The sequence below is a fragment of the Bombus huntii genome, unplaced genomic scaffold, assembly GCF_024542735.1.
Source record: "Bombus huntii isolate Logan2020A unplaced genomic scaffold, iyBomHunt1.1 ctg00000085.1, whole genome shotgun sequence".
In the NCBI taxonomy this organism is placed as follows: domain Eukaryota; kingdom Metazoa; phylum Arthropoda; class Insecta; order Hymenoptera; family Apidae; genus Bombus; species Bombus huntii.
Genome location: NW_026099340.1, coordinates 347,789 through 359,774, shown reverse-complemented (window position 1 = coordinate 359,774; position 11,986 = coordinate 347,789). Strand labels below are relative to the sequence as shown.

Genomic DNA, 11,986 nt, shown 5'->3' with positions numbered 1-11,986 from the left:
GATTTGCGAGATATTTTGATTGTTTCGACGCTTAAATGGTTGTGCATTGCATTAGCACTGTGAAATGGAGTTCAACGAGTGCTTAAACGTCGAAATATCTCCAACGGGAAGGAAATGACAGTTAATTTTCATCTAAATCGCGATTTGCGAGATATTTTGATTGTTTCGACGCTTAAATGGTTGTGCATTGCATTAGCACTGTGAAATGGAGTTCAACGAGTGCTTAAACGTCGAAATATCTCCAACGGGAAGGAAATGACAGTTAATTTTCATCAAAATCGCGATTTGCGAGATATTTTGATTGTTTCGACGCTTAAATGGTTGTGCATTGCATTAGCACTGAGAAATGGTGTTCAACGAGTGCTTAAACGTCGAAATATCTCCAACGGGAATGAAATGACAGTTAATTTTCATCAAAATCGCGATTTGCGAGATATTTTGATTGTTTCGACGCTTAAATGGTTGTGTATTGCATTAGCACTGTGAAGTGGAGTTCAACGAGTGCTTAAACGTCGAAATATCTCCAACGGGAAGCAAATGACGGCTATTTTTCGTCAAAATTTACGAAATCTTCGCGATTTGCGAGATATTTTGATTGTTTCGACGCTTAAATGGTTGTGCATTGCATTAGCACTGTGAAATGGAGTTCAACGAGTGCTTAAACGTCGAAATATCTCCAGCGGGAAGGAAATGACAGTTAATTTTCATCAAAATCGCGATTTGCGAGATATTTTGATTGTTTCGACGCTTAAATGGTTGTGCATTGCATTAGCACTGTGAAATGGAGTTCAACGAGTGCTTAAACGTCGAAATATCTCCAACGGGAAGGAAATGACGGCTATTTTTCGTCAAAATTTACGAAATCTTCGCGATTTGCGAGATATTTTGATTGTTTCGACGCTTAAATGGTTGTGCATTGCATTAGCACTGTGACATGGAGTTCAACGAGTGCTTAAACGTCGAAATATCTCCAACGGGAAGCAAATGACGGCTATTTTTCGTCAAAATTTACGAAATCTTCGCGATTTGCGAGATATTTTGATTGTTTCGACGCTTAAATGGTTGTGCATTGCATTAGCACTGTGAAATGGAGTTCAACGAGTGCTTAAACGTCGAAATATCTCCAACGGGAAGCAAATGACGGCTATTTTTCGTCAAAATTTACGAAATCTTCGCGATTTGCGAGATATTTTGATTGTTTCGACGCTTAAATGGTTGTGCATTGCATTAGCACTGTGAAATGGAGTTCAACGAGTGCTTAAACGTCGAAATATCTCCAACGGGAAGGAAATGACGGCTATTTTTCGTCAAAATTTACGAAATCTTCGCGATTTGCGAGATATTTTGATTGTTTCGACGCTTAAATGGTTGTGCATTGCATTAGCACTGTGAAATGGAGCTCAACGAGTGCTTAAACGTCGAAATATCTCCAACGGGAAGCAAATGACGGCTATTTTTCGTCAAAATTTACGAAATCTTCGCGATTTGCGAGATATTTTGATTGTTTCGACGCTTAAATGGTTGTGCATTGCATTAGCACTGTGAAATGGAGTTCAACGAGTGCTTAAACGTCGAAATATCTCCAACGGGAAGGAAATGACGGCTATTTTTCGTCAAAATTTACGAAATCATCGCGATTTGCGAGATATTTTGATTGTTTCGACGCTTAAATGGTTGTGCATTGCATTAGCACTGTGAAATGGAGTTCAACGAGTGCTTAAACGTCGAAATATCTCCAACGGGAAGGAAATGACGGCTATTTTTCGTCAAAATTTACGAAATCTTCGCGATTTGAGAGATATTTTGATTGTTTCGACGCTTAAATGGTTGTGCATTGCATTAGCACTGTGAAATGGAATTCAACGAGTGCTTAAACGTCGAAATATCTCCAACGGGAAGGAAATGACGGCTATTTTTCGTCAAGATTTACGAAATCTTCGCGATTTGCGAGATATTTTGATTGTTTCGACGCTTAAATGGTTGTGCATTGCATTAGCACGGCGAAATGGAGTTCAACGAGTGCTTAAACGTCGAAATATCTCCAACGGGAAGGAAATGACGGCTATTTTTCGTCAAAATTTACGAAATCTTCGCGATTTGCGAGATATTTTGATTGTTTCGACACTTAAATGGTTGTACATTGCATTAGCACTGTGAAATGGAGTTCATCGAGTGCTTAAACGATCGGATCCGATTACTTTCTTTTGTCATCCCTCAACATCCCCACCGTCCATGCATTTGTTAGGCGTCCGCGATCGTTGCCACGTGCTCTTTCTTCTAGAACCTTCGGTGGAAGGACCGTTGGGATGTTGATGGTTCATTAGGCACTTCAGCGATACACATTTTCGCCGAGTGCCGCCACATCTTTATCTCTATCGTCAGTCCGTCGGATTTGAAGTATGCCGGTCGTGACATTGACCACGTGCGCCGTTGGAGTTCAGCGCTGGACGCTTTCGCCCTCCATGAGGCCAACCTTGACCCAGTAATCTTCCCGTATGATCGCTTGCCGAGCGCGTTCACAACGGTCGAAGAGGAAGAACACGATGACATTTCGTCGTCGAATTGTTGCAAAAATTCCAACTCTGCGTTATTTGTAAAAATCTGTTTCTGCTTATTACTTGCGAGAAGAATGGAGTTTCCATACATGGATCAATTGACCAATAGTCGTAGAGGGCATTCATTTTTACTTGTCTCGTTAGAACTGCTAGGCCTAAAAATTTCTTTATTTCTGTTCATTTCTTTGTTTTTGATGTAATTTTGTATTTATCTATAACTTAATAATGATACCTATTCGGTTCTCTCACCAGATACTCATTAAAAGAGTCATTTCCAATGAATAAATTTGCACTGCCTAAAACACATTCTGGAGAATTCGGCATGATTTTTATGTCGGGATGTCGTGGGACGACGACGCACTCAGTGCACTCCCCTTGTTTTCTTTTTTTTTTTTTTTTTTTTGTACGTGGAGAAATACTCGTGGACACTCTCCACCTCTGCGGCAGCAGCAGAGCAGCGTCGGTCTCTTACCGACTAAAACTCCACGGTGGTCATCCTGACGTTTGACAGAAGCGTTCCCGGGGTCTCTCATGAATTACTAACAGTGCACTCCTTGCACTCCGATCCTCCTGATCAAGCCAACAATGCAAATTTCCCTAACCGATTAATTTGTCGCTAGGGGAGGCCATCGCCCCCGAGGAGGCCGCGCGAAGCAGATCTTCGTCCCTCTCGCCCAATATGTGCTAATAATGGGAAGAGAAACACGGAGACCATAGGTGTTTTCTATGATTGAAAACACCGTAATTAGCACAACGTTTCGGTTGCGTCAGATCACTAGTTAATGCAGAGAACGGTCGTTGTGAATCCAAAATGTCTTGGGCAAAATCCGCGTTAATCGTGTGCTTGATATTCTTGTTCGTTGATTGTAACTGCCAACGGATACTTTTATTCCGATTTCAAATATCGTACAACTGCGAAGTTATCAGAGAAGAGAATATACAAACTTTAAAATTCTCACCTTAAATGTATGCGGAGTCAATTGTGTTCTATTATACAATTCGGCGGTTAATCGAACTTTGGCACTTATTTCGCTTGGGCAACCTTCGTAGTTAACACTTATAAATTTCGTTTGAAACAATTATTCGAGAGATAACTGGCAGAGTGACGGTGTAAACACTTCTATCGAAAGATGGTAGCTCTTGTTAATACTTATAAATTTCTACTAACTTGATTCCGATTAAGACAAACTGTAGTTAATACTTATAGATTTCAATTGAGACAGACTGACAGAGTGGAGGGGTAAACGCTTCAATTGACCAAATGGTAACTAACTTGTGACAAAATGTGAATATCGTAATTGCTAGCTTAAGCTGAGGTTTCGTTTTTTTGGTTGTCTTGTTTACGCTGTGTCTTAATTTCTCATATTCCCTTTTACCTGAGGAAACGCGGGTGCTGCTTATCTTCTGCTGAAGTTTCGTCTTCTTGATTATCCTATTTACACCGCTTATTGCATAACCTGAAGCGTCTGTCGTAAAGTTAAAGGGTTTGGAAAGATTCGGACATTGCAGAATAGGTTTTGTCATTAGCGCTGTTTTTAAATTGTTGAATGCATTTTCTTGATTCTCCGACCATTTAAGGGGGATGTCTTTGTTCAATAGTTGTGTTAATGGTTTTGCAATTTTGGAAAAATTAGGTATAAATCTTCGGTAGTACCCCGCTAGTCGCAAAAACTGTTTGATATTTTTTGCTTTCTTTGGTCGTGGAAATTTCGATACGGCTTCGATCTTCTGTGGATCGGGTTTTACACAATCTTCACTGATTATGTGTCCCAAATAACTTCGTGTCGTAGGAATTCGCATTTATCGGGTTGCAATCGCAATTTGGCTTCCTTTAGTATTTCCATTAACTCGTTAAATTTAATTTCGTGTTCGTGAGGAGATCTTGAATAAATCACTATGTCATCCAGATTGTTCACAGAGAGTATAGTTTCAAAATTGAAATAATCGTTCTTGCTCAAGATTTAATGAATTGTCTGGAATAAAACAACTCTATCAACTTTCGATCTATTTCGTTCACAATTGTTCGCTGTATCAACCAGTGATTACGGTGTTTTCAACGCAGAAAACAAAACATATCTTATTAAATAAAATATAAGAATATAGACAAAATCACTCCAATAAAATAACACCCGCTGGGAACACATTTAGGCATATATACACACATGAACAAATAAGGCACTGTTACCAAGTAAAGTCAAAATCCACACACGGAGCATCCGGATACATCTCACGAAACCTATTTAAACACCATGAGAGTACGTCCGGACAAGTACCCGCCTGACCTGAGGAATGGTGGCGTAGGTAAGCCTCCAACACTTGATCAGGGATCTCCTCCCAAAAACGAATCTTGGCACAGGCATCTGTATCAACCACTTCGATCGAAGGAGAACTTGGCGGCAACTGAAGGGTGTCCTCATCGGAGAAGGTTAGATCAATAACCAAAAGGATCACCGAGACTCGACGATGGGGCTGGAGCCACACTATTGCTACCCTCTGTGGAAGACGATCCCTCCAGCCTCCTTAACCTCTGCCCACGAGCTTTTGCGCCGCCACGACGACCACGTTTCCTAGAACGTTTCGGAGGAGGTTTGAACGGCCGACGACTTTTTTTCTTCTTCTCACACTAAAATAAAACACACAAGTTTAAGAAAACGAACAACAATACGAAACAGGATGAAGTCGAAACAAATTAAAATAATACATACTTCTACAGCTTCAGACATATCAGTATCCATGATCCAACATAACCTGTATTCATAAGGGAAAACATGAAAATGCAATAAACAAAATCGACACTACCAATCATACAAAATATCGAATAATCAAACACTATCAAAATCACTTATTACTATGAATTAATGCATATTATTACCTAAAAGGAAAAACTAACCTAAAAACTCGCCACGCAAATCAAACTCGCCAAGCAGAACAAACTCGCCAAGCAGAACAAACTCGCCAAGCAAATTAACAATTATTACAAACTACCACTTGGCGCCACCTCCTATGGAATGACGTATTAAAAACTTGCCATTGGAATTTTAATAATTCTTGGGGAACATAGGAAATAGAGCGTGTTACATGTGCAAAGACTCGACAAACACTAAGTTGCCACACGCCTTGTACGTTTTATTGACATGAGCAAGGAAATTACCAAATACATCACAAATGCAACCTCAGCAAGGACAAAGCTGCCACGCGCCTGGCACGTTCCACTGGCATCAGTAGGGAAGGCCTGGGAAGCATCGCAGACGAAACATCAACAAAATACGAGCTACTACAATATCTACATTTTATCACGCACCTCGTATATCACTAACACCAAACGAAACATGAGAAATTAAGAAGACGAAACTTCAGCAGCATCTACGTGTCTCAAGGATGTGGAAAATTAAAAATAGCGTAAACAAGATAATCAAGAAGACGAAACTTCAGCAGACTTCGTGTGTCCAAAAAAAGGTGAGATAATCAAGAAGACGGAACTTCAGGCGGCGAAGCGAGGTTCTCAAATTCTTTAATTACTATTGTAGGTGTGATAAATTCGTAATCTTTCGATGTGGTATTTATTATTCTTGTATATCCTTGTCCCTTATGGTTCTTCGCACCTACATTACCAAAATAGACTCCCTTGATTTGCTCGATTTTGGGAATAAATCCCTCTTTTATCTCCAGATTTGTAATGTTAATCGAACATTTGTAATGGTACCGAACTTCGTTTCCGCACGATTATCTTTTCTCTTGTATCGAAGGGGATATAAATATTTCCCCACTTATACGTTTTCGCTCGTAATCCAAACGAGCCTTGCATCCTGCGAAAAATTCGGATCCTAAGATTCCATCTTGATCGATCAGCAATGAGTCAACTACGTGAAAAATAACTTTTTTTTTATAAATATTATTATTAACGTGGAGGAAATCCGCACGGACACCAGGTCGCTTCTGGGGAAAAGCGGCGTGGTAATGCCGGACTCCAACCTACTAAAACCTCCACGATGACCGTCCCGGCAGCGGTCGAATAGGAAGAGCATGACGACATTTCGTCGTCGGATCTCACCGCGGCGTCGGCGCATCCCATCCCGTGAGGGTCCCGGGCCGACGGTCATAACATCGAGTTCCTCCAACCCTCTCCGAGACCCCCCAGTTCGTGTGTCCCCTTCGCCAGACGCATGAGCGTGTTCGGGGGCCTGGCGGCCCACCCCCGGACGGTCACGGTTGCTCGATGACGACTCGGGGCCCGTTTTACAACCCGCGGCTGCGCCGGTACTGTGGTATCCCTCCCCTGCACTGTAAACGATTTTTTGGTTCGTTTCTCTGTCCATTGTGATTCTGAAGTCGCCGAGGTCGTCAACAAGGGTTTCCATCCTGGTGCCACTCACTCTTTCGCACCCTGCCTCAGCAAAGGCCGGCGCAGGGTGACGGGGAACCCCACAAGAAGGTGAGGTGAGTGGTCTTGGCAGATACGGGCCCACCAACTTCTCCGAGGTTCTTCGCACCGGATCGGCAAACTGGCGGGGGCCGAAGACGTCGACCAGTCACCACCCGGCTATAGGAGGACATTAGATTCATCGTGGTTTCCCGATGGGACCAGGGCGTGGTCCTACGCCCTGAGAACCCGTAGCCGCTTCGTGCTCCCCACGTGAAAAATAACTGGATTTCCCGCAACCTGCATTACAATTGCATGATTGCTGCAGCATGATTGCTGATTCGGATAAGACAGGTTTCTTGATGACATTGATTTCTGATCCGGGGTCTAATAGTAAATTTGTCTTAGTTTTTAAATCTGGGGAAATTATTCTAGCGGTGGGAGTACTTGGAGTTTCGTTTATTTTTATTGAAATAATCCGGAGAGGTCGTCGTCCAAATCTGAGTCCGGCCGAACATATCCTTTAATTTGTTCCCGAAATCGTTCAAACTGTTTAGCTAACTGTCCTTTATGGCGAGAAACGCGTGCCCGCGAAGCTTATTCATAAATAATTTTACCAACTGAGGCTCCTGATGCCGCGGAATCATGTTTCGTGCGCGCTCGCATGCTCTTAAATATTGAAATACTGAGGGTCGATATCTGTCGAATATTGGTACTGACTCGATCGCGTCTTTTAACTTAATTGGTTGGGGGCTACCGTCTGTCGGTATTGTCACCTAGGGAATTATCGGCGGTGATACGGGTGTCTCGATTTCCTTTTTTGTCTTGAGTGAACGCATGTCGTTTTTTAATTCATTGATTTTTGTACTCATGTCGGCTATTACTCGTAAATTCGCATCGCATTCGCATCTCGCGTCTCCCCTATTTTCCCGTAGTTGGGACAAAGACTGTTTGTCTGTTTGAAGGACTTTAGTTAGCTAAATCTTAAGATTTATAACAGGCCCTCGAGCTAGCCGAACATGTACTGCGGAGACGCATCGACATCTGGCAATCATCTTACTCGAAGAATAGGGTCTGCGTGTGGCGAGCTACGGGACAGAGACCGTTGGAATGTTTACTATCGAGTGTTACAACTATTTCCTTTTTAAAGAGAGCTATAGAATTATTCCATACCTTTTTTAGACAAAGCGTTCATCCCGTGACCGCGGCTACGTTCGGCGACTGACTGTCGCCTCGAGCCCAAGCTCATTATCACAACTCTCGAACAATTACAATTGGACTGGGTGACTGCAATTATTTAATTACAGCTATGGTAGATTCTGAATTACAATGTTACGTCGAAGACAGAAGAAATCATGAAACCAATAGATCGCTGGTGATCTCCTCTCCTCGCGTCGCAGTAAATATATTCGTACGTTTCACGAATAACGTGAAGGAATTGAACTTCGTATAAGATGATGGAAATTTTATTGTATAAATCCAACGGAGTGACGGTTCAAAGTGTTACAGAATAATTAACAGAATAATGTGTTGAGCGCTAATGTAGGAGGGTTTTTATATGGAGGTTTTAGTCCCTTTGGAGGGGTTATCGTCCGATGTATATCAGAGGCGGCTATTCAGTTGCTGTTTTGTTATTATTTCGATAGCTGTGGCATGCAGGATGTTTCGTCTATTTTATTACTGTTTCTGAGCGGGTGACAGGTGCATCAGACGCAATGCAATACTTGAAACTTGCTTGTTGAAAAATAGAAGCAGTGCTGTCCATGATATTAACGCTGTGGTATATGTGTCAACACAAACATGGCATACATATATTGGAACTAGTGCGGCTATGGATATTGCCCATGTGATTCGAGTTTTGACAAACGTAGCCGCGTATGGCGCGGGGGTACCGGAAGAAATCCGTCCTTAATTAAAGCCTTAATTAAAGCTTACCGTCACACCGACGAATATTTTTTCCTCGATTCTGAAGTTTCATAAGGCTGCTTTTTAAAATATTGTAACAAACTAAAAAGAAAGCACTGTTTGCAAAAATTTTATCATTTCTTTAATTTTTGTAGTAATAACTCTTAAATTCATAATAAAACTAGTAGATGATATAATATAGACGCAATGGGAAGGTTGTCAATTCTTCACCGGTAGTGTGTATTTTACAAAACAATGAGTATAAGTATGTTCTTACACCATTAGAATATGTAATACCACCAGAAAACGGCGGTATAATATACATACATATATACGTACATAGGCAGTTCGAATGAAAATAGAAAAACGTTTGAGAGGCGTTCCCTACATACTAATCAATATTGACACTTAAAAATAGCAGAAAATATTCTAAGGCTCGATAAAGTTTTTGAACTAATGCATGATCCATTTTTTAATATCACTCGTACTTTATTCATACAAATTGTTATGTATTCTATGGCTTCTTTCAATATATATAGTTTCATAGTTTTATACGTACGACAATAAATATGTCAACCCTATAATTCATTATTATAAAAGTATATCAGATTTGCCGGCGAATCTGTGTTTAATATTTTTTTTACTATTAAATGATTCAATATTAGATACGTTAATATTACCCGAATATTTACACATTACATTTTCAAATATTATATCGCTTCCGTTCTTGTTCCAGTAAGGTTTTGTCACGTTATCGGAAGAAGGAAACATTACAAATAAAAGAGACCAAAAAATTTCTTTGGAAATCGTTTCATAAGTAAACAGATTAGGGATATATGTGTTTCCAGGACGAGATTTATTAATTCATTCGTACTATAGTTAACGATAATATTGTTAAGATATTAAAAATTTATTTCTTATTTAGTGTGCGAGATTTACTTTAATTCTATTTCTCCATTTTCATTCATTCACAATCAATCTTTACAACTTTGCCTTCACAAAGGCTTGAGAGAATTATATTCATCAAATTATTTCTTGACGTCCATATCCATCACATGAGATTTTGATAAAGTTTTTCTTAAGATATGTCACTGAAAAGCATCCGTAAAAAAGATTTAAAAAATTTTTCACCTGCTCTACATAAACTTCAGCTTGTTATAACTTGCAGATCTATTAGGCTAATCCTTCTTTCCAATTTTTTTTATGTGTTTGTTAGATAAATAAGCCTGCTGGAAGAATCTGGCAAATAAAATGAAATAGCTGAGGTACATCAGCATAGCAAGTTTGATGTTCAAAGGCGTAACGTGACATTCAACTTGGGCACTGTGTACATAGTAGTAAGCTGATGCAGTTAAAATGCAACCCACAACCATTTGTGATAGCTGTAGCGTAGTAACAAATATGGCGACCCATTTTGGTATATTGAACCGCATTGCTTTCAGAGCATAATAGGAGTACATCCAGGCATGAACGAAAGAGTTTACCAAGCCAAACCACTTGCCATTTCCTGTGGCCTCTGCATAAGAGAACCAGGTATAGAGAAGGACTGTTACGTGATGGTACCAATGTAGAAAAATCAACGGTTGCTTTCGTAACACAATGAAGGCTGTGTCGCCAAATTCTACTAGCTTCGATAGGGCAAAGGTCCACGACCAAAAACCGAAAACTGGATCTTGAGTAAGATGGCTGGAAAGAATATAATTACATTTCTATTATGATATAATATTTTGGAAATATTGTTATATGTTATGAACATGATATATAAATTGAAGTTACATAGTGTGTTTCTTAATATCTGTCTGATGTTGTGTATTTTTCATATTACAAACAATTTACTTTTATGTTGGAAGTGGCTGAATTTATTTCAAGTATAGTACAATAATAACAAATGCAGTTATTTTTGTTATAATATCAAAAATAAAAATTTCCATTTATCCACATTTTATACATTTCTTTGAAGTTTCTCAATTTTCCAGAGCATCGAACAACATTTTGCAATAAAAGTTAACAAAAAGACGCGAATTTCCAGTATTAAAGAAAATTTACAGATAAAATTAAATTATAGATTAAAACTGTTTAGCTGAATTCCTTGCTTGTAGACAATTGTTACGTTTAAACTATCTTTCTAAACGTAATAATTTCCGGGATATTCCGTAAAATATGTTTTCAGTCTCAATTTTGCAGGATATTTTTGCTCCTTCGACATGGATTTTCCCGTGTAAAGATAATATGTGTCAAATATATTACGAATACCCTGTTAGATACGTATGCTATCGCAAGACGGATTGAGCATGTACAGATACTTTTAGCATAAAATCAAATTCTGTATGCATTTACATTTAAAAAGTTTCGGGCTAATATTATTAAAAAGAACAGTTTTTAAGGTAAATGAAGTTTTATTATGTATTATTCAACACACATCCCTTCCTTGTCATATTTTTCTGAATTGCTTCTACAGTATTGAGTTGATGTAATGACCCACTTGAGAGGCTCGAATTGCTTGACTGACTATTCCCTCTTATGTTTTTCCGGAGGAAAGCTTGGCGTGGGTGTGCCCTTTGAACGAAGAACGCGGATTCGTTGTTCACACTTTTCGTCAAGGAAGTGAGGGTAACCATCCGCGATGCCGATTGGTTATGAGCCATGCTAATGAAAAAGGATATGAGGCAGTCTCCCACCAACGTGGATCGGGGGGTGACTTCGTTCCTGGGGAAAACCAGTCCTTTTCGATAAACATGTTTTCGGTATTCCCATTCGGTGACTACACGCTTTCTCCGTGATTTCTAAGAGCCTAATAATCTCAAGGACTTTTCCGAAACCCGAAAATAAACTGAAAATACTTACTTCTAGACAAACAGTTTGACTGGCAAACATGTGAAAACAATGAAGCCAAAGTTGACGGTTTATGGTGGGTCCTTGAGTTTATTGAGGGCCGCTGGCTGCCAGGTAGCGTCGGCTGGAGTACAGCTGTTCCATGCGACGTAACAGCGTGGGAAGCTAGTAGCGCTGTGTCGTCAGCAAATGTTGCTATTGTTATCTCTGTTGATGTTGGTAAATCGGCAGTGTAGATGGAGAACAGCAGGCGTCCGAGGACACTACCTCGGAGTATGCTAGATTCCATTGGGAACGTTGTGGAAGTGACGTCTAAGTATTTAACCATGAGTTG

The 11,986-nt window shown here is 40.0% G+C and overlaps 1 protein-coding gene across 1 annotated transcript; it reads right to left on the bottom strand.

The window, feature by feature from the left end:
- Positions 1 to 9,657: 9,657 nt before the first annotated feature.
- On the bottom strand, positions 9,658 to 11,694 carry LOC126876606 (elongation of very long chain fatty acids protein 6-like). The gene is made up of 2 exons (XM_050639519.1): positions 11,665 to 11,694; positions 9,658 to 10,529 (listed from the first exon to the last, which is right to left on the bottom strand). Exons 1-2 carry the CDS (start codon positions 11,692 to 11,694, stop codon positions 9,999 to 10,001), a joined length of 561 nt encoding a protein of 186 aa, XP_050495476.1. The 3' UTR covers positions 9,658 to 9,998.
- Positions 11,695 to 11,986: the final 292 nt, after the last annotated feature.